Genomic DNA, 21,396 nt, shown 5'->3' with positions numbered 1-21,396 from the left:
AGGACTGATGTCCATACGTTTAAAAGGGCTAATATCAACTACAACCTAACGAAATGAACTTATGTTCCCGACAACGGGAGGACTAGTGTCCATACGTTTAAAAGGGCTAATTTCAACGTGGAGGTGACGATCGCAACGCTGGAAGGATGAATTTCGACTACACCAGCCATAATATAGTATGAGCTGAGTATAGCAACTTGGTATGAACTTTGAACTCTTATTCACTAAAGAAGTGATACATCCTAGACGTTGAGTTATCAGCAGCAGCTGTAAACGTGCATGGCCTAGGAAAGGACGGACAATCTCTTCAGAACGACAGGGTACTACAACTTATTCGTTCTACCACACAAGCTTCTCAAGGTCCGATAGAGACCCAATCCTTTTGTTCCTAGTCTTCCCGCTCTTTCATTCAAACCCAACCACCTTTCTTTGTGTAACCAGTCGTCATATCAGTTTCATCCACTAGGGACGTTTTCTTTTATGACATAATTAGTAATCAATGTATGATCCATCCATGTAATTCTGTGTGATTATTTAGGTATTTAGTAAAATAATTTAAAAAAATGCTTTTATTGCTGATTCAACTTGTTAGCCAGGGTTCGTGAAGATAACCAAGAATTTTACGACGTTCAGATGAGACTGAATAAGGTGGCGATTAATAATTGACTGCTATTGATATCAAAGACCACCAGATCTTTAAGAGTTTATTCGGAAGACAACAGCTCTATAAACATTCTTCCATGGTGCCCCGACTTCTAGTTAATTACATTTACATGATTAGTTTAATCAGGTAATATTAATTACAGAGAATTGATTTGATAAAATAGCATGTCATATGACTCTATGTACATAGGGCAGCAGTCTCTAAGGTGCAGGGTAGAGTACCGGGTGGTAGCCGACTAGAACAGTGACTAAGGTTCAGGGAAGGGTACTGGATGGAGGCCACTAGTGGTGACTGTTTAACAGTCTGATGGCCTGGAAATAGAAGCTTTTTTTCAGTCTCTCGGTTCCAGCTTTGAAGCACCTGTACTGTCTCTACCTTCTAGATGGAAGCGGGGTGAACAGGCCGTGGCTCGGGTGGCTGAGGTCTTTGATGATCTTAATGTCCTTCCTGTGACACCGGGTGCTGTAGATGCCCTGGAGGGCAGGCAGTGTGCCCTCAGTAATGCGTTGTGCTGACCGCACCACCCTCTGGAGAGCCCTGCGTTTGCGGACGGTGCAATTGCCGTACCAGGCGGTGATACAGACCGACAGGATGCTCTTAATACACATCTACACTCTGATGGAGGCAGGCCCTATCTAGCTCTGTTTAGGGATATATGAGATATACGCTTATCTGGTTCCCTCCATAAAATGTTTGGGAGTATGTATAAAGTATTTTCTTACCTGCCCTCCAGAACACACCAGCCACAGTAGGGGTCCCATGGTGACACACAGGACTGGCAGTCTGTTTTCAGATGGCACGTCTGCACTGGCATCTTGGTGATCTACAGTAGTAATGCACAGACACAGCCCACAACACAAACAGCATTACAGTGGGACCTTAGAGATACAAACATGTCAGGACTGGAGGTTTATCGGAACACTGAAATGTCTGTAGCGTTGAAATTCACTTAAAAATCTTGATGATCGATAGTAGCATGCAGTCAACAACACAAACAGTATCAACATTACTTCCTCTAGCTGTGGTTAACACACAGGGTCTTTCCCTTTCTCTCTCCACAGCAATAACAACAATGACTGACAAACAAAAGTACTGTCTGGAGGTCTGTACAGAACGCTAATGGAGAACTGTACCTTTTTCTCAGTGGTGATATACAGGTGGCTGTGGCTGGCGTCAAAGAAGAGTTTTTTGTTGATGCGTTTCCCTGTGGTGTCCCCTGGCACTTGACTGTACACCTCTGGGTTGGCAGTCAGATGCACCTGCCAGGCAGAACCAGACAAAGAACTCTCAACACAGAACACTAAACACACGCTAGGCTCCTTCTCAACACATGCTAGGCTCCTTCTCAACACACGCTAGGCTCCTGCAATGGAGCACAACACGGACAACAAAATAATCTGTCTACCAACAACTCCCTCTATCATTGCATCCTCTCCTAGCCCCTTACCTTGTACACTGCCCCTAGCCCCTTACCTTGTACACTTCCCCTTACCGTCTACTCTTCCCCTAGCCCCTTACCTTGTACACTTCCCCTAGCCCCTTACCTTCGACCTCCCCTAGCCCCTTAACTTCGACTCTTCCCCTTGCCCCTTACCTTGTACACTTTCCCTAGCCCCTTACCTTGTACACTTTCCCTAGGCATTACCTTGCACACCTCCGAAAACCACCCTCTCCCACACGTCCCATTCCACCCTCTCCTTACCTTGTACACCTCTCCCAGGCTGTTCCCCAGGAAGGCGATAGTGTGGTCATTCTCCACAGCGATGGCCACAGCGGTCAGCAGGCACCTCCTGATGATGACCGCCTTCGCCTGCAGGGCAAACTCTGGCTTACTGGCCAGTGGAGAGGGAAGGAAGTCCGCCCCACACTTATAGTTGTTCAGAGTGTCTTTCTGCAGAGGGAGAGAGATTTAAGAGACAAGAGAACTACTATATCTCTTAAATCAATCTATCTTTTGAAGGAGAGGAGAGATATAGCCAGCAGGATCTCTTCAGACAAAAAAATAAATAAAAATGGAAACAAGGGACCTGAAAACCAAAGGTGTCATATACATATATTTGCATTATTGATTAAAAGGGAAATTCTTTTAAAATCACTGACTCTGTTTCTTCTGTCTCTGTCCTTTGAAGTGGATGATAAAGGCTAAGCTACTTACGTCAATATGGGAGGTGCAGAACTCGTCTGTCTTGTAGGAGTAGGGGATGTCCACAGCTGGGATGCCTGCGATCTTGCCCGAGTCGCTGTAGCAGGCACTGATGATGTCCACCAGCCTCTCATTGATGGTGTTTAGAGGGTACATGCACAGGGCCGAGTCGGCGCCGTCGTCATCCGGGCTGGCCACCATGAACAGCACCTTGTGCCAGGGGAGTACTTGACCATACTGGCCCGACTCCGTCATCCCCTGGGCCAGCTCTTTACCTGGGGACGCCACATAGGCTGCCTGCACCTTGTTGTACCTGTTCCCCGGGCCACAGTTGAGCTGCAGCTCTGTGTAAGAGTAGTAGTGAGGGTCGTCCTCACACAGTCGAGACACGAAGGTGAGGTTCTTGTTATCGGTGCTTCCCATGGTCCTGGAGAACAGGAAGTAGACAAAGCCCTCCTCCTTGAAGGCGTGGCGGAAGTCGTGCAGGTACTTGGGCACGAAGGGTGTTGCCTGCACGGTGGACGCCTCGATGATGCTCTCGAACCTGTCTCTTATACACATCTAGATGTGTATAAGAGACAGGTGTAAGAGTAGTAGTGAGGGTCGTCCTCACACAGCCGAGACACGAAGGTGAAGTTCTTGTTATCGGTGCTTCCCATGGTCCTGGAGAACAGGAAGTAGACAAAGCCCTCCTCCTTGAAGGCGTGGCGGAAGTCGTGCAGGTACTTGGGCACGAAGGGTGTTGCCTGCACGGTGGACGCCTCGATGATGCTCTCGAATACCACCCAGTCGCGGTAGTCCTGGAGGATGCGCGTGCTGATGAGTTTGGAGCTGTCCAGGCTGCCGTAGCCCTTTCCCACCAGAAACACATTAAAGGTGTTGCCGTCTTTATTAACGTATGTAGACATGACGGCCACCACGGCTACCCCGTCCTCTATGCTAGCTACATAAGTCCTCTCCCCCTTAGAGTCACTGTAGTACAGTTGCTGCTCCACATTGCTCAGGTTGAGGAGGGAACAGATACCCCGGTATCGGGACCCACAGACGATCAGTGAGCCGTTGGATGGGTGCACCAGCAGCAGCTTATTGACATTAGGGCTGGGCTTGGTGTCCTGGCAGTACGGAGTGGAGACAGGCGGGGTGCAGGTGCGGGCATCCTCCTTGGGGCCAGTCACGGTGCGGGCCTCTTCACGCAGCGCCTCGTCCAGCTGGTAGATGGTGTTGACGGCACCCAGGTAGACGCGCCCGCTGCGGGGGTCCTGAACCACGTTGTTGATGGGCGTTATGGAGGAGAAGTGCAGGAGCGCCTCCTCCTGCAGCTGGTCCCCGGCTGCAGACAGGCATAACAGGAGGAGACAGAGGAGAAGAAGAGCGACCTGGACCCAGCTTGTCATCTCTTGAGAAGAGAGGAGAGACAGAGGAGAGGATTAGGGGTGATGCACACTATGTTGCTTGAAATGTTGTGATGGTATCACCTAAGACATCGCATGGGAGCAGCACAACAGTGACTGGACATTCCCTTTTTCTCTATGCAGAGGTGTTTCATCATGACACAAAAACACTACAGTGAATACTACAGTAAAGTCTGCAAAAACACAGTGAATCGCTGAGATTATTATTTTTTTTTTAACATAATGTTTTCGCCATCGTTTCCTGTTATCAAAAAGAGCTTCTGGACATCAGTACAGCGATCACTAACCTTGATTTGGATGAAGAATACTACTTCAATGACTCGGACATACTGCTCACCCGGGACCAGGCTCTAATCCCGACACTCGCTAGAGGAAAAGATGGTGATATAGAGGCACCCTGATGAACTATATACAGGCCGACGTGGGGGCAGCCAGATGAAACTACGAGTACATAAACCATCTCTACCCTCTGTTCTACTGGCGAATGTACAATCACTGGAGAACAAACTAGACAAGCTAAGTTCACGCCTATTCTATCAACGGGACCTGAAAAACTGTGCTTCACAGAGTCGTGGCGGAACAATGACATTGTTAATATAAATCTTGCTGGTTTTTCTATGCATCGGCAGGATAGAACGGAATTGTCTCGTAAACTCAAGGGTTTGGGCGTGTGTATCTTTGTTAACAACAGCTTGTGCGTGATCTCTAATATTAAGGTGGTCTCGAGGTTCTGCTCACCTGAGTTAGAATACCTCATGATAAGTTGTAGACCATACTATTTACCAAGAGAGTTTTCATCTATATTTTTCAAAGCTGTTTATTTACCACCACAAACCAATGCTGGCACTAAGACCGCACTCAATGACATATATAGGGACATTAACCTACAACAAAATGCTCAGCCAGAGCCGTTGTTTCTCATGGTCCGGGGATTTTAATGCAGGAAAATATAAAACAGTTTTCCTTATTTCTACCAGTATGTCACCTGTGCAAAAAATAAACTCTAGATTACCTTTAATACACACAAAGAAACACATACAAAGCTCTCCCTCACCCTCCATTTGGCAAATCTGACATGAACTGTTTCCTCCGGATTCCTGCTTACCAGCAAAAACTCAAACAGGAGGTACCAGTGACATGCTCAATTCGGATGTGGTCCAATGAAGCAGATGCTAAGATTCAGAACTGTTTTGCTAGCACAGACTGGAATATGTCCCACAATTCATCCAATGGCATTGAGGAGTTTACCACATCAGTCACCGGCTTCATTAAAAAGTACATTGACGACTTCGTCGTCCCCACAGTGACCGTGCGTATATATCCCAACCAGAAGCCATGGATTACAGGCAACATCCACACTGAGCTAAAAGCTAGAGCTGCCACTTTGAAGAGGTGGGACACTAACCCAGATGCCAAATGCCTTCTATGCTTGCTTCGAGGCAAGCAACACTGAACCATGCGTGAGAGCACAAACTGTGATCACTCTCTCCGTAGCCAATATGAGAAAGACCTTTAAACAGGTTAACATTCACACGATGGCATTGAGGAGTTTACCACATCAGTCACCGGCTTCATTAAAAAGTATGCCAGACGGATTACCAGGAAGTGTACTCAGAGCATGCTCTGACCAGCTGGCAAGTGTCTTCACTGACATTTTTAACCTCTACCTGACCCAGTCTGTAATACCTACATATTTCAAGAAGACCACCATAGTCCCTGTGCCCAAAAACGCCAAGGTAACCTGTCTAAATGACTATCGCCCCGAAGCACTTATATCTGTAGCCACAAAATGCTTTGAAAGGCTGGTCATGGCTAACGTCAACACCAGCATCCCAGACACCTTGGACCCACTACAATTCACATACCACCTAAACAGATCTACAGATGACGCAATCTCTATTGCACTCCACACTGGCCTATTCCACTTGGACAAAAAGAACACCTACATGAGAATGCTGTTCATTGACTACAGCTCAACGTTCAACGCCACTATGTGACAAATAACATTCGATTTTATAGTATTTTTACCATGGTTTACTATAGAATTGTTTTCATGTAGGTAACCAAGTTTAACAAAGATGCTTTATTATTAGATTTGATTGAATTTATGGATACACTTTACAGAGGAACTCCCACGGCTGAATAGAATAAGGCCAATAACTACATCTCAAAGCCGTACTTTGAAACTGAACAATGGCAGTCTGTCGACAGATCTTGGCAAACATTCATCATGTTCTTTCTCTTCTCCTTTTAGCAAGAGGAAATACAATATGTTCAGTAAGCCGGTTGCTTTGTTTAGTGGGGGAATAAGATCACACAGCATCCTTTGATACACAAAAACAGCCACACACTTGCAAACAGCAGGAGGCAAAAGGCATCCTCCTCCCTCGCTGCTGATTGCCCATGCTGTGGTTACAGTTTTTTTTACAATTGCTAACAAGCGTTTACCTATACTTAAGATACTTTTTCTAAACTCTTAACATAGCAACACACAATTAGCCAAAAATAGAAAATTCTGTCAAAACACCAGCTCACGTTTTCTATCCAAGAGGAACATATAGTCAATCATAGCACAGCGACTTTCAAAATACTAACAGTTGATGGCATTACGAAAACTGCATTACTTTTCATGTTTCAGTTCTACCTGCATCAATAGACAAAATGAAATAGTTTGGGTGTGTGAAATAGTTTTCTATAATTCAGTTTCCTTTTACTGTAAACCACTCTACATTTTTTGGTTGAGTGTCAAATGTGTGCATTTTTGGCAATATACTATCTAAAAGTGAATGAGTCAGGCCTCCCGGGTGGCGCAGTGGTCTAAGGCACTGCATCGCATCGCTAGCTGTGCCACCAGAGACTCTGGGTTCGCGCTCAGGCTCTGTCGCAGCCGGCCGCGACCGGGAGGTCCGTGGAGCGACGCACAATTGGCCTAGCGTCGTCCGGGTTAGGGAGGGTTTGGCCGGTAGGGATATCCTTGTCTCATCGCGCACCAGCAACTCCTGTGGCAGGCCGGGCGCAGTGCGCGCTAACCAAGGTAGCCAGGTGCACGGTGTTTCATCCTACACATTGGTGCGGCTGGCTTCCGGGTTGGAGGCGCGCTGTGTTAAGAAGCAGTGCGGCTTGGTTGGGTTGTGTTTCAGAGGACGCATGGCTTTCGACCTTTGTCTCTCCCGAGCCCGTACGGGAGTTGTATCGATGAGACAAGATAGTAATTACTAACAATTGTAGAATTGTAGAATTGCTGCAGTAAAAGCTTTATTAGCAACATGAAATTGCTGCCAGTGATCAACAAAAAAACTAACATACATGGCCTTTGGTTCCAAATGTGTAAAAATAAAACACAATTACAGTAAAAAAGGCACAGAAGGGACAAAACACAAAAATGCACAGTCAGGTTCTAATCTATACGATCTTCAGCATTTGGCCACGTTCTCGTCCACATCACATCACATGTCGTCTCTCGCTATGCACCTTGGATAGAAATGCTTGGCATGCCTTATCCACCCCTGGCAGTCTTCAGCTGAGATGTCTCTGCAGCCGGCATCCATTGCATCCAGGAGGGACATTTGGTCATGTGGCCGATGATCATACACTTTCCACCTCCAGGCAGAAAAAAAACCCTCAATGGGGTTGAAGAAAGGCGAGTAACGAGGGAGGAAAAGGCAAACCATTCTTGGATGGGCTGCAGACCAGTTTGTGATTGCATGTGAATGGTGGAATGCTACATTGTCCCATGCAATCACTAATGTCCTCATGTTTCCTCCCATCTGTTCCCTTTCTGCTTCTGGCACCAGTTGTTGGTGGAGGTCATCTAAACACAAAAGAAGGAGCTCAGTGTTGTAGGAACCAATCTGGCATTTCTGCAGGACCAAACCAGCACTCGAGAATGCAGCACACATTGTGATATTTGCTCCTCTCTGACTCTGCACATCAACGGTGGCCCTTTTCCTGATGACGTTTCTTCCCCGCCGACGTGTTTTTGCCGACGTGTTTTTGCCAGGTTAAACCCTGCCTCCTCTACATCAATTATTTCATGTGGGGTCTGATTAGACTCCAACTCCATGACTCTTCGAAAGAAATCAAACACAGTATGTGTAAATGCTTTTCAGGATGTCCTACTGTATGTACTGTAACCCATGTTAACATGTAGAGTAGCATAGTGTAAAACTCACTATAGAACAAGACATATTGGATAGACACCGTACCTGGACGTATTGGTGCCGGAGTTCCCTGACCCGCTCACTGTTCCTTTCAAAAGGAACTGTGTACAACTGTTTCATTCGAACTCTGTGTTTGGTCAGAGTCCGAGCAATGGTAGTCAGGCTGATGCTTTCCACATTGTGAAATACCAGGTTGTCCTCTACAATTCTGGTCTGAATTTCTCTCAGTTTTATTGCATTGTCAGCAATGACCAATCCTACCAATCCATGTTCTTGGTCTTCACTGAGGAGCTTTCCTCTTCCCCCAGAGGGAGGAAGAAGTTGTGTCCTTTAGAGGAACAAAAATACAACATATGTATTTGCATTTGGACTGGTGGGATACAGTTACTGTGGGACATGGCAACAGTAATGATAGAAGAAGCCCCTGTGAAATGCAAAACTTACCTGTTGGTTTGTTGAAAATTCCAGATAATGGAAGCCACGGTTGACCGTCTGAGATTAGGCTGGACTCTTTGACCAGCCTCTCTCAGTGATAGACCATAGTATTAGACTGGACTCTTTCACCAGCCTCTCTCAGTGATAGTCCATGGTATTAGGCTGGACTCTTTCACCAGTCTCTCAGTGATAGTCCATGGTATTAGGCTGGACTCTTTCACCAGCCTCTGTGACAGTCCATGGTATTAGGCTGGACTCTTTCACCAGTCTCTCAGTGATAGACCATGGATTATCACATGGTCTATGATGGTGGCTCTTATTTCATCAGTGACAACAGCTCTTACTCTCCTTTGAACACCACCACACATTCTTACTCCTCTCCCCCTACCTCTCCTTTTCCCTTGTCCTGGTCCAACTACTCCTCTGCCTGGTCCAGCTACTCCTCTCCCTGGTCCAACTACTCCCCTGCCTGGTCCAGCTACTCCTCTCCCTGGTCCCAGCTTACTCCTCTGCTGGTCCAACTACTCCTCTGCTGGTCCAAGCTACTGTCTCTTCCTGCTCCAACTACTCCTCTGCCTGGTCCAGCTACTCCCTCTCCCTGGTCCAACTACTCCTCTCCCCTGGTCAACTATTTCTCTCCCTGGTCCTACTCCTCTCCCTGGTCCAACTACTTTCTCTCCCTGGTCCTACTCCTCTCCCCTGGTCCACTATTTCTCTCCCTGCTCTCCTCTCCCTGGTCACTACTCTTCCCCTGTTCCAACTACTCTCTCCCTGGTCCAACTACTCCTCTCCCTGGTCCAACTACTCCTCTCCCTGGTCCAACTACTCCTCTCCCTGGTCCAACTACTCCTCTCCCTGGTCCAACTACTCCTCTCCCTTGTCCGCAGACATGCTTTTTTCTTTTCTCTGCTCTCTGTGTTGTTCTGTATCCACATTGAACAAAATCAATCCAGGAGAACCTTTTTACTTGTGTATGTCCATGTAATTGAAATTAACTTCAACACTGGGCTATGTCTCCGATTGAGATTGGAATCAGCTGTGGTTTTTTCTATTTTACACAACTTACAGTAAATCAGCTATTTCTCAAATGGTCTGTTCATTCAAAATGCTTATCAGGTGTTTCAATATAGCTTTTGAGCTGCTATTGTTGCAGAAGTAGAGCTTTATACTATATTTAAGGTTTTGAACATTAGGTCTTCATTTCGGGCATGCCTGTGTGCAAGCATTTGTAAATAAGACAATTTTGGTATTGGGTAAGCTTGTATGTAAAGAAAATGTAAGCATTTTAGAAACATGTTTAATTGACTGCATATTCTGTGAAACAACATGAATTGTGTTAATGGTATAGTCCACAACAGACGGATGTTTGTGCTAATTGTGTTTTAGAGTTTTTGAAAATGTGACAACAGATTGGACAAAAGGATGTTAGCGATTGTAAAAACAGTAATGTCAAGCTGCAGGTGGCTGAATCTGCAATGGTCCACCTCTTTTCACTGTATAGTTCTCACACACAAACACACGCTCAAATACAACCCCACACACAATGTACCACAAGCATATGCACACACATATACATACACAAGCAGGCACAAGCATTCTAACACACACAAACATATGCACACACACACACACACACACACACACAAACAAACATATGCACACACACACACACACCACACACACACACAACCACACACACACAACACACACACACACACCCACACACCACACACACACACACACACAACACACACACACACACAACCACACCACACACACACACAAACACACACACACACCACACACACCAACACCAATCAAACTAGAGATAATGAATCGCTGCTCATTTCACCTAGGCAGTTAAGTCCATAGCTACACTGGTCAAATTGAAAAGCCTGTGGAAAGGTGGAGGGAGGGAGAGATAGAGGGAAGGAGGGAGGGAGGCAGTCTGTGCCTAGCTGCCTGTGAATCTGTGATTTATTATGTTAACCTGCCTTTGCTCAGAGCACTAAGTGGGGAGAGTACTGATTAGATGTTTGCTCTCCAGTTCATTTCAGCTCTTACTCCCATTTGCATTAAAGTGTCCGTCCTCCCCTAGTCCATGATTTAATTTTGCTTTTTAATTTCACAACCTCATTCCTTTCAGAGCCCCATTTCTCTAGGTAAATGTATCTGCCCTTTTTAATTCATACTCTTAAACAATTCCATTAAAATGTAAACTGTGTTATAAACTCGCCCCCTGTGCTCACTCCCACCAGGAGGGTTTGGTAGGTCTTTACTCTTGTTATTATGGGAAACAAGAACATAGCAGGATGATGTTTGGCTGAAAGTCACCCTGGTCTCTTAACACCTACAAACATAGGCTGCATTTACACAGGGAGCACAATTCTTATTTTTTGACCAATTATTGTCAAAACAGATGAAAACATATATCACAATTGGGCTGCTTGTGTAAACGCAGCCATAGTTATTCACAGACGTGTCGATGTAGCCTATTAGGCTAGTATTTACCTACCCTCCTATGAAATGATGAACCTTTTACAGGGTTACTTATGACCTGGTATGCCAACGGCCCCTCTGGGGATCTCACTAAAGCCAATGAGCCTATGTAGAGTAATGGGTAGTTTATGGGTTTTTCTGTAAAACAATTGAGTGTAGATGTGTTCAGTGTGTAGATCCCAGGCTGAGCCAGACTAATCAACCTTTTGGTTAATCTTGTTTTGCTCTTTTGTTTGGGTTATTCTGCCTTTGTTTAGTGTAGAGTATAGACGACCCTGAAGTTTTATTATTGTGACCTGCCATTACATAACAGTGATAATGACTCATGATTATAAAGAAGAGAGTATTCCATTTCCCATCCACTCATATTTCATGCTCCAGGTCCATAATCCACTGTCAGTCTAGTTATCCAAATTCCTGTTCAAATGTTCCAAACAAAAAAGATGGATTTTCAAAATGTCACTGGCTGCTTTTTCTAGCCCAGGGTACGTATAATGATTTAGGACCCCTGCCTTTGTACAGTGCAATCAAACAGACTGTGTAAGCATTCCCAAACTGAGATGTAGGCTACAATAGTTGGTGGAATTGTCAGGAAGTGTTCACTTGGGTGACAGAAAACTCAGCTCAACTTACTTCTATCCCTTCAAAGACTCTCTTGCCTATTCATGCAAATCTCTCATTTACATTTCACATTTTAGTCATTCAGCAGACGCTCTTATCCAGAGCGACTTACAGTAGTGCATTTATCTTAAGATAGCTAGGTAGGATTACCACATATCACAGTCATAGTAAGTACATTTGACCTCAATAAAGTAGCTATCAGAAAAGTTGGTGGGGGGGGACAGATGTTTTTAGAAGATGGACAAGGGGCAGGGACTCTGCTATCCTAGCTTCAGGGGGTAGCTGGGGTGCCAGGACAGAGAAGAGCTTGGGAGGGCCAAGAGACCAGAGGTGGCAGAATGGAGTGCTCGGGTTGGGATGTAAGGTTTGAGCATAGCCTTAAGGTTGGGATGGGCAGTTCCTCTTGCTGCTCCGTAGGCAAGTATCATGGTCTTGTAGTGGTTGTGAGCTTTGACTGGAAGCCAGTGGAGTGTGCGGAGAAGCGGGTGACATGGGAGAACTTGGGAAGGTTGAACACCAGGTGGGCTGCAGAATTCTGGATAAATTGCCGGGGTTTGATGACACAAGCGAGGAGACCAGCCAACAGAGAGTTGCAGTAGTCCAGACGGGAGATGACAAGTTCCTGAATTCCGCATCCTGTGTGAGGTAGTGTCGTACTCTACGGATGTTATAGAGCATGAACCTGCAGGAAAGAGTCACTGCTTTGATGTTTTCAGAGAACGACAGGGTGTTGTCCAGGGTCACGCCAAGGTTCTTTGCACTCTGGGACGGGGACACCGTGAAGTTGTCAAATGTGATGAAGAGGTCTTGGAGCAGGCATGCCTTCCCCAGGAGGAAGAGCAGCTCTGTGTTTTCGAGGTTGAGCTTGAGGTGGTGGGCCGACATCCAAGCTGAGATATCTGTCAGGCACGCAGATATGCGTGTCCCCACCTGGGTGTCAGAAGGGGTGAAAGAGAAAAGTAGTTGAGTGTCATCCACATAGTAATGATAGGAGAGACCATGTGAGGATATGACGGAGCCGAGTGACTTGGTGTACAGACAGAAGAAGGCCTAGAACTGAGCCCTGGGGGACACCAGTTATAAGGGTACGTGGTGCAGACACAAATCCTCTCAACGTCACCTGGTAGGAGCGGCCTGCCAGGTAGGTTGCAATCCAAGAGTGTGCAAAGCCTGAGACGCCCAGCCCTGAGAGGGCGGAGAAGAGGATCTGTTGGTTCAAGGTGTCGAAGGCAGCTTAGATCTAGGAGGATGAGAACAGAGGAGCTAGTCAGCTTTGGCAGTGTGGAGAGCCTCCATGAGACAGAGAAGAGCAGTCTCGGTTGAATGACTTATCATAAAGCCTGACTGGTTAGGGTCAAGAAGATAGTTCTGAGAGCGATAATGAGAGAGTTGGTCAGAGAGAGTGTTTTGGAAAGAAAAGAAAGCAGGGATACCGGTCTGTAGTTTTTGACGTCAGAGTTGTGTGTTGGTTTCTTGATGAGGAGGAAAGTGACTCGGGACATTTTGAAGTCAGAGGGGACACGCAGCCAGTGGTCAGGGATGAGTTGATGAGCGAGGTGAGGTAAGGGAGAAGGTCTCCGGAAATGGTCTGGAGAAGAGGGGAGGGGATGGGGTCGAGTGGGCAGGTTTTCGGGCGGTCGAACCTCTCACTCCCTATAACAACAAAAATCTGCTGTTATAAAAACTTCCCTCAGATGTTGCATTGTGGGTCATTGCCAAAATAAATCCTGCACACTTTTTCAAAGAAGCTCGTTCTCTCCTAGGATGTCTCCTCTCCTCTGTCATCTATCACTCGTCATACTTGTTTCATGTGCTTAATCCAGAACAGTGGAGTTAAGGAGGCTTCAAAGAGCTTGTGGTGGTGAGTGGTGACAGGAGGAACCCAGCTCCTTTGTCCCCAGGCTGTCCCAGCTCATCTCTACTTCTCTGAAGAACTATTTAGATTTCTCCACACCTCTGTACAGGACATGGCAGCAGGGAACTCCCCTCCTACAAAGGCTGGGACATTCTGAATAAGGAAAAAGCTGCTATAATAAGTCGGTTGCTGGCTAATGAAGCCTCCAATGACCGGGAATAAATATTAATGAAAAGAGCGAGGCGCTAACGAAGCAGGCACATCTGGAAAGAGAGACGCTCCCGAGAAAGCCTCGGCCCTGATTGTTACATTAAAACAGTGTTCCAGTGCAGGAGAGAACGACTTAAAAACTAGAAGCATTAATCTCTCATTATGGCTTCATGGTTTAGCTACCGGCTGCCTTGACTTCCCAGGTTTGTCTGCAAACTTTGGATAACAGTAAGGGAAAGGAGAGAGGAAGGGACATTTTTCTAGAGGAGCTACTTGTACAGGCCTGAAAAGCAGGCCAACGACTGGGTGTGTCCTGCTAACTGGTGCTACCTGGTGCTCGTCAACTGGATAGCTCACATGCTTCTGGCTGCCTACTATCTCTTCTCCACCCTCCCTTCCCTAAGACACCTGGAATGGAAAGACATCTCCCAGCAGAGAAAAATGAAAGATAATTGAAAAATGGCCAGTGTGAGCATTCCATGAGCACACGTGAGTGAACACACACACAAACACACTCACAGTGCTGACAGCATAATTATTTCCTGCCACCCAGAGACACTTGTGCAGACTACCACGGGGTGTCCCTTTGACACAGGCCACAGCAGCATCATAAAGGTCCTCTCTGGCACAGACAGAGGACCCTACCCATCATCCTCTCTGGCACAGACAGAGGATCCTCCACATCCTATGCTCTCGGATAATACTCCAGCCAGGCTGCAGGAGGAGGAAGTGAGTGTCTGCTGATTACATCTCCTCCAATATGCTGAACAGACAGTCGTTGAATGGGTCCCAAATGACACCCTATTCCCTATATAGTGCACTTATTTTGACCAGAGCCCTATGGACCCTGGTAACTATGGGCCCTGGTCAAAAGTAGTGCACTGTATAAGGAATAGGGTGTCATTTGATATGCATACAACCACTCTGTTGCTGATTAGGCATCTTCAAACCCAGCACGAGTGCTGCTCTCAGACCTACCACTCATTAAACAGAGCAGACAGTGAGATATAAATAAAGAAATAACAGACCCCCCCACCGACAAACATAATAGGATATCACCCATATGGCAGCAAGGCGGTTGCCCGCATTCATATTCAGCATTTGTCATATCAGCGCTCTCTCCTCTCTCTCTAGATCTCTTGTTCTCTGACCAGCAGATGCAATCCCTGACAGTGACGGGTGGTATCTTCATATTAAAGCCTTTCTCAGTGTTATGTTGCTGATAAAAGTGAGCCACCATTAAATTAGTGGCAAGTCCTTGGAGCCCGGAGACGGGGGTGAGAGAGGGGCTAACGCTCAATTGCCTATCGGGCCCTGTGTGTCTGTCGGTCTCAGCGCGTCTCAGTGTGTCTCAGTGCGTCTCAGTGTGTTTCAGTGTGTCTCAGTGCGTCTCAGTGTGTTTCAGTGTGTCTCAGTGCGTCTCAGTGTGTTTCAGTGTGTCGGAGTGCGTCTCAGTGTGTTTCAGTGTGTCTCAGTGCGTCTCAGTGCGTGGGTGTTCTGTGAGCCTGTGATAAAGCGTGTTACAGACAATATGACAAAATGGTTTGGTGGCGCACACGGAGTGGCAGAAACTAATGTCTACGTCAGGCGCGTTACACGGCGCCTAGTGCTCCTAGTTCTCTCTCCAGTCAGTTAAAGGAAAACGGACTCCACGACACATTGTTAAAATGAAGCATGGACTGGAGAGCTCTCTGTCTTTCACACAATGTATGAGCTCCGCCCCTCCTACCCATCTGAGTGAAATTGTTTTAGAAGTGCTTAGGGAAGCTCGTGTGACGACGGCAATCCAATTTCCATATGAACAATTACCCTGCCGTCAGGGTTGGCAGTTAATTTATTTCAATTTGACTGACTGCAATGAGCCACGGGACCAGGCAACTAGCCCAGCCATTGTGATCAGGCAGGGCATTGAGCAGGCAGCCATTGATGAAAACCTTCTGGTCTATAACACACAGAGACACAGCTGCCCTTGCCTAAGTACCATCACCCCTGAGACTTACCATGACCCGAGTACACTAAGACACACATAGGCCTCACAGTGTGTGCGTGTGTGCATGTCAGTGTGTGTATGGGGGAGCAGCAGAGGTCAATATGGCCCCCACTTCTCTTTTCGTTCAGGTACAGCACTTTTCCTCATTAGGAATTATAGCCTGTTTGTCTGTTTACTGCATCGTCCCTGGTCCCAAGGCCCTAGCTATCTCCTGTCTGCCAGCTGGACACTTGAGTGGGAGAGTAGACTACAAACGGCAAGTGGAGTAGCAGACACAATGACTCGCTGCTTGCTCACATACAGTACACACCCTCTCTGTCTCTTGCGCAAACACACACACACAAGGGAGGAAGGGTGCGTGTGTGCACATGCAAACACACACATACACGCACACACACCCTCTCTCGCTCACTGCGGCAGCAGGTTGAGATAATCTCCCAGTTCTTTCTGGCCTCCTCCCTCCCTGCTGGTTGAGTGTCCTCTCCACTGGGACAAAGTGGCTATTTGCTGTGGACACAGCTGGCGTGCAGGGAACCTGATTAGGCACTAGGCCCACTGCAGAAAAGGCACACACACCTTCATCCAAGACTCTACCTCAAAACTCAGGCCCACTGCAGAAGAGACAGACACACAACTCCACTAGCCAGCAACTCTGCAGAAGAGAGACACACACCAAAACTCGCCACACAGCCTATACAATCTGATTAAGCACTAGCTTTTCTGCCGAAGAGACACACACACACACACCTCCACCAGTCAAAACTCCTCCCAAACACAGCACACGCTATTGTACCACTTCAATAACAAACAAGTCCAGACCTTGCTACAATTAAGAAGTCAGGGAAGGAATCCATTACACACCTTATTAGGTATAATGATCTAACTTCGCCGGCATAAATGCCGATGAGCCATGAAGGTAGCTTGCAATATAATATGGTTTAGTTTCACCCCTCTGTTTCTGGAGTTTCAAGGGGAATACTGATCTTGTCTCCATTAAATATATATGAAATAGTGTACTGCATATCCTAATACAATACCCCGCCACTACATTCTTACACAAGTCACACATATGGGGTGTGCACATGACGTTGGATTAAAAAGACCACGTTTACACGTTACATCCAAACCTGACTAGCGCTAACCCTCCCATTCACCTGTTACGGATGCTGCATGCTGCATGCTGCCCAACCCTAAACACTGGTACAGCGTAAAGCAGTGTGGTTTTCACTCACTGACACACTGAGAGAGACTCCCTAGTGAACAGAGGGAATTGTGGAGAGAGGCTTTGTTCTGGCCAGCAGCATACCACCCTGCATTCCACTGCTGCCTTGCCTCTGAAGCTAAGCAGCATTGGTCCTTGTCGGTCCCTGGATGGGAAACCAGATGCTGCTGGAAGTGGTGTTGGAGGGCCAGTAGGAGGCACTCTTTCCTCTGGTCAAAACAAATATCCTAATGCCCCATGGCAGGGACTGGGAACATGACCCTGTGTAAGGTGCTGTCTTTCGGATGTAATGTTAAAAGGGTGTCCTGCATCTCTGTGGTCACTAAAGATCCCATGGCACTTATTGTAAGAGTAGAGGTGCCAACCCTGGTGTCCTGGCTAAATTTCCAATTTGGCCCTCATACCATCATGGCCACCTAATCAGCCCCAGCTTCCAATTGGCTCATTCATCCCTGTAACTATTCCACAGGTTGTTGCTGAGAATGTGTCCTCAGTCAACTTAAATATCATTTTATTGGACACATATTTAGCAGATGTTATTGCGGGTGTAGCGACATGCTTGTGTTCCTAGATCCAACAGCGCAGTAGTATCTAACAATTCACAACAATACACACAAATCTAAAAGTTAAAGAATGGAACTAATAAATAAATAAATATTAGATCGAGCAATGTCAGAGTGGCATTGACTAAAATATAGTAGAATAGAAAACAATATATACATATGAGATGAGTAAAGCAGTATGTAAACATTAGTTAAACATTATTGAAGTGACTAGTGTTTCATTATTAAAGTGGCCAGTGATTCCAAGTCTATGTATATGGGGCAGCAGCCTCTAAGGTGCAAGGTTGCGTAACCGGGTGGAAGCCGGCTAGTGATGGCTAGTGACGGCTAGTGACGTACCTGGTCAAATTAAAAAATACTGACTTGTGATGGAAAGAGAGAAAGGGACAGATGAGAAAGACTGACAGAGAGTTGTGATGGGTGTAAATTGCTGTTTTGTGTGGGCTGCTACCTGACAGTCACACCTCCAGATGAGTCAGTGTACTAGCAGACTGAACGTTTTGGAGATCTCAACCCAAGGAGTCCACTTACTGCTGCTGACGCTGTCCAGTTACAGTAAACCATACAGAATCTTACTGCTGCTGACGCTGGCCAGTTACAGTAAACCATACAGAATCTTATTGGGCTGCTGACGCTGGCCAGTTACAGTAAACATACAGAATCTTATTGCTGCGGACGCTGGCCAGTTACAGTAAACCATACAGAATCGTACTGCTGCTGACGCTGGCCAGTTACAGTAAACCAAACAGAATCTTACTGCTGCTGACGCTGGCTAGTTACAGTAACCATACAGAATCTTATTGCTGCTGAGCTGGCTAGTTACAGTAAAGCGTACAGATTCTTATTGCTGCTGACGCTGGCCAGTTACAGTAAACCATACAGAATCTTAATGCTGCTGACGCTGGCCAGTTACAGTAAACCATACAGAATCTTACTGCTGCTGACGCTGGCCAGTTCATAAACCATAAATAATCTTACTGCTCTGACGCTGGCCAGTTACAGTAAACATACAGAATCTTACTGCTGCTTACGCTGGCCGCAGTTACAGTAAACCATACAGAATCTTATTGCTGCTGACGCTGGCCAGTTACAGTAAACCATACAGATCTTATTGCTGCTGACGCTGGCCAGTTACAGTAAACCATACAGAATCTTACTGCTGCTGACGCTGGCCAGTTACAGTAACCATACAGAATCTTACTGCTGCTGCGACGCTGTCCAGTTTACAGTAAACCATACAGAATCTTAATGCTGCTGACGCTGGCCAGTTACAGTAAACCATACAGAATCTTATTGCTGCTGACACTGGCCAGTTACAGTAAACCATACAGAATCTTATTGCTGCTGACGCTGGCCAGTTACAGTAAACAATAAGAATCTTACTGCTGCTGACGCTGGCCAGTTACAGTAAACCATACGAATCTTATTGCGCTGACGCTGGCCAGTTACAGTAAACCATACAGAATCTTATTGCTGCTGACGCTGGCCAGTTACAGTAAACCATACAGAATCTTATTGCTGCTGACGCTGGCCAGTTACAGTAAACCATACAGAAAATGCTGCTGCTGACGCTGGCCAGTTACAGTAAACCATACAGAATCGTACTGCTGCTGACGCTGGCCAGTTACAGTAAACCATAAAGAATCTTACTGCTGCTGACGCTGGCCAGTTACAGTAAACCATACAGAATCTTACTGCTGCTGACGCTGGCCAGTTACAGTAAACCAAACAGAATCGTACTGCGGCTGACGCTGGCAGTTACAGTAACATAAGAATCTTACTGCTGCTGACGCTGGCCAGTTACAGTAAACCATACAGAATCTTATTGCTGCTGACGCTGGCCAGTTACAGTAAACCATACAGAACGTACTGCTGCTGCCTGGCCAGTTACAGTAAACAACAGAATCTTACTGCTGCTGACGCTGGCTAGTTACAGTAAACCATACAGAATCTTATTGTCTGCTGACGCTGGCTAGTTACAGTAAAGCGTACAGATTCTTATTGCTGCTGACGCTGGCCAGTTACAGTAAACCATACAGAATCTTACTGCTGCTGACGCTGGCCAGTTACAGTAAACATACAGAATCTTACTGCTGCTGACGCTGGCCAGTTCAGTAAACCATACAGAATCTTACTGCTGCGGACGCTGGCCAGTTACAGTAAACCAATACAGAATCTTACTGCTGCTTATGCTGGCCAGTTACAGTAAACTACAGAATCTTATTGTGCTGCGACGCTGGCCAGTATAAGTAAACCATACAGAATCTTATTGCTGCTGACGCTGGCCAGTTACAGTAAACCATACAGAATCTTACTGCTGCTGACGCTGGCCAGTTACAGTAAACCATACAGAATCTTACTGCTGCTGACGCTGTCCAGTTACAGTAAACCATACAGAATCTTACTGCTGCTGACGCTGGCCAGTTACAGTAAACCATACAGAATCTTATTGCTGCTGACACTGGCCAGTTACAGTAAACCATACAGATCTTATTGCTGCTGACGCTGGCCAGTTACAGTAAACAATAAAGAATCTTACTGCTGCTGACGCTGGCCAGTTACAGTAACATACAGAATCTTATTGCTGCTGACGCTGGCCAGTTAACGTAAACCATACAGAATCTTATTGCTTGCTGACGCTGGCCAGTTACAGTAAACCATACAGAATCTTATTGCTTGCTGACGCTGGGCCAGTATACAGTAAAGCCATACAGAAATTGCTGCTGCTACGCTGCCAGTTACAGTAACTACAGAATCGTACTGCTGCTGACGCTGGCCAGTTACAGTAAACCAAACAAATCGTATGCTGCTGACGCTGGCCAGTTACAGTAAACCATACAGAATCTTATTGCTGCTGACGCTGTAGTTACAGTAAAACCATACAGAATCTTACTGCTGCTGACGCTGGCCATGTTACAGTAAACCATACAGAATCTTATTGCTGCTGACGCTGGCCAGTTACAGTAACCATTCACGAATCTTATTGCTGCTGACGCTGGCTAGTTACAGTAAAGCTACAGATTCTTATTGCTGCTGAGCTGGCCAGTTACGTAAACCGTACAGAATCCTTACTGCTGCTGGACGCTGGCCAGTTACTAGTAAACCACTCTTACTGCTGCTGACGCTGGCCAGTTACAGTAAACATACAGAATCTTACTGCTCGTGACGCTGGCCAGTTCCAGTAACCAAACAGAATCGTACTGCTCTGACGCTGGCCAGTTACAGTAAACCATAAGAATCTACTGTGCTGACGCTTGGCCAGTTACAGTAAACATACAGAATCTTTTGCTGCTGACGCTGGCCAGTTCAGTACAACCATACAGAATCTTATTGCATGCTGAGCGCTGGCCAGTTACAGTAAACCATACGAATCTTACTGCTGCTGACACTGGCCAGTTACAGTAAACAAACAGAATCTACTGCTCTGCCTGGCCAGTACAGTAAACCATACAGATCAAGGAGCTACTACTACACCGCAGGTCTTATTCACCAGAGGAATAGAGGCATATTGGGTATTAGATACGACCACCACACCTATTCTGCCTAAATTCACATCTCCCATCCAATCCTATAAAGTTCTATTCTCCCCTCTCATCTGTCATTCATACACCTGCTGTCTGTC

The 21,396-nt window shown here is 46.4% G+C and overlaps 1 protein-coding gene across 1 annotated transcript in view; it reads right to left on the bottom strand.

Moving 5' to 3' along the window:
• Nucleotides 1-21,396, bottom strand: part of LOC111971820 (plexin-B2-like) — a 193,067-nt gene that overhangs the window by 31,834 nt on the left and 139,837 nt on the right. Inside the window, 5 exon segments of the mRNA XM_070446115.1 lie at nt 1,387-1,487; nt 1,798-1,923; nt 2,367-2,555; nt 2,820-3,151; nt 3,388-4,203. Of these exon segments, the coding sequence (XP_070302216.1) occupies nt 1,387-1,487; nt 1,798-1,923; nt 2,367-2,555; nt 2,820-3,151; nt 3,388-4,201 (1,562 nt within the window). The 5' untranslated portion in view covers nt 4,202-4,203.

Source organism: Salvelinus sp. IW2-2015, linkage group LG13 (assembly GCF_002910315.2).
Source record: "Salvelinus sp. IW2-2015 linkage group LG13, ASM291031v2, whole genome shotgun sequence".
Lineage (NCBI taxonomy): Eukaryota > Metazoa > Chordata > Actinopteri > Salmoniformes > Salmonidae > Salvelinus > Salvelinus sp. IW2-2015.
Note: the sequence above shows the minus strand (reverse complement) of the source record. Positions and strands in the feature narration are given on the sequence as shown.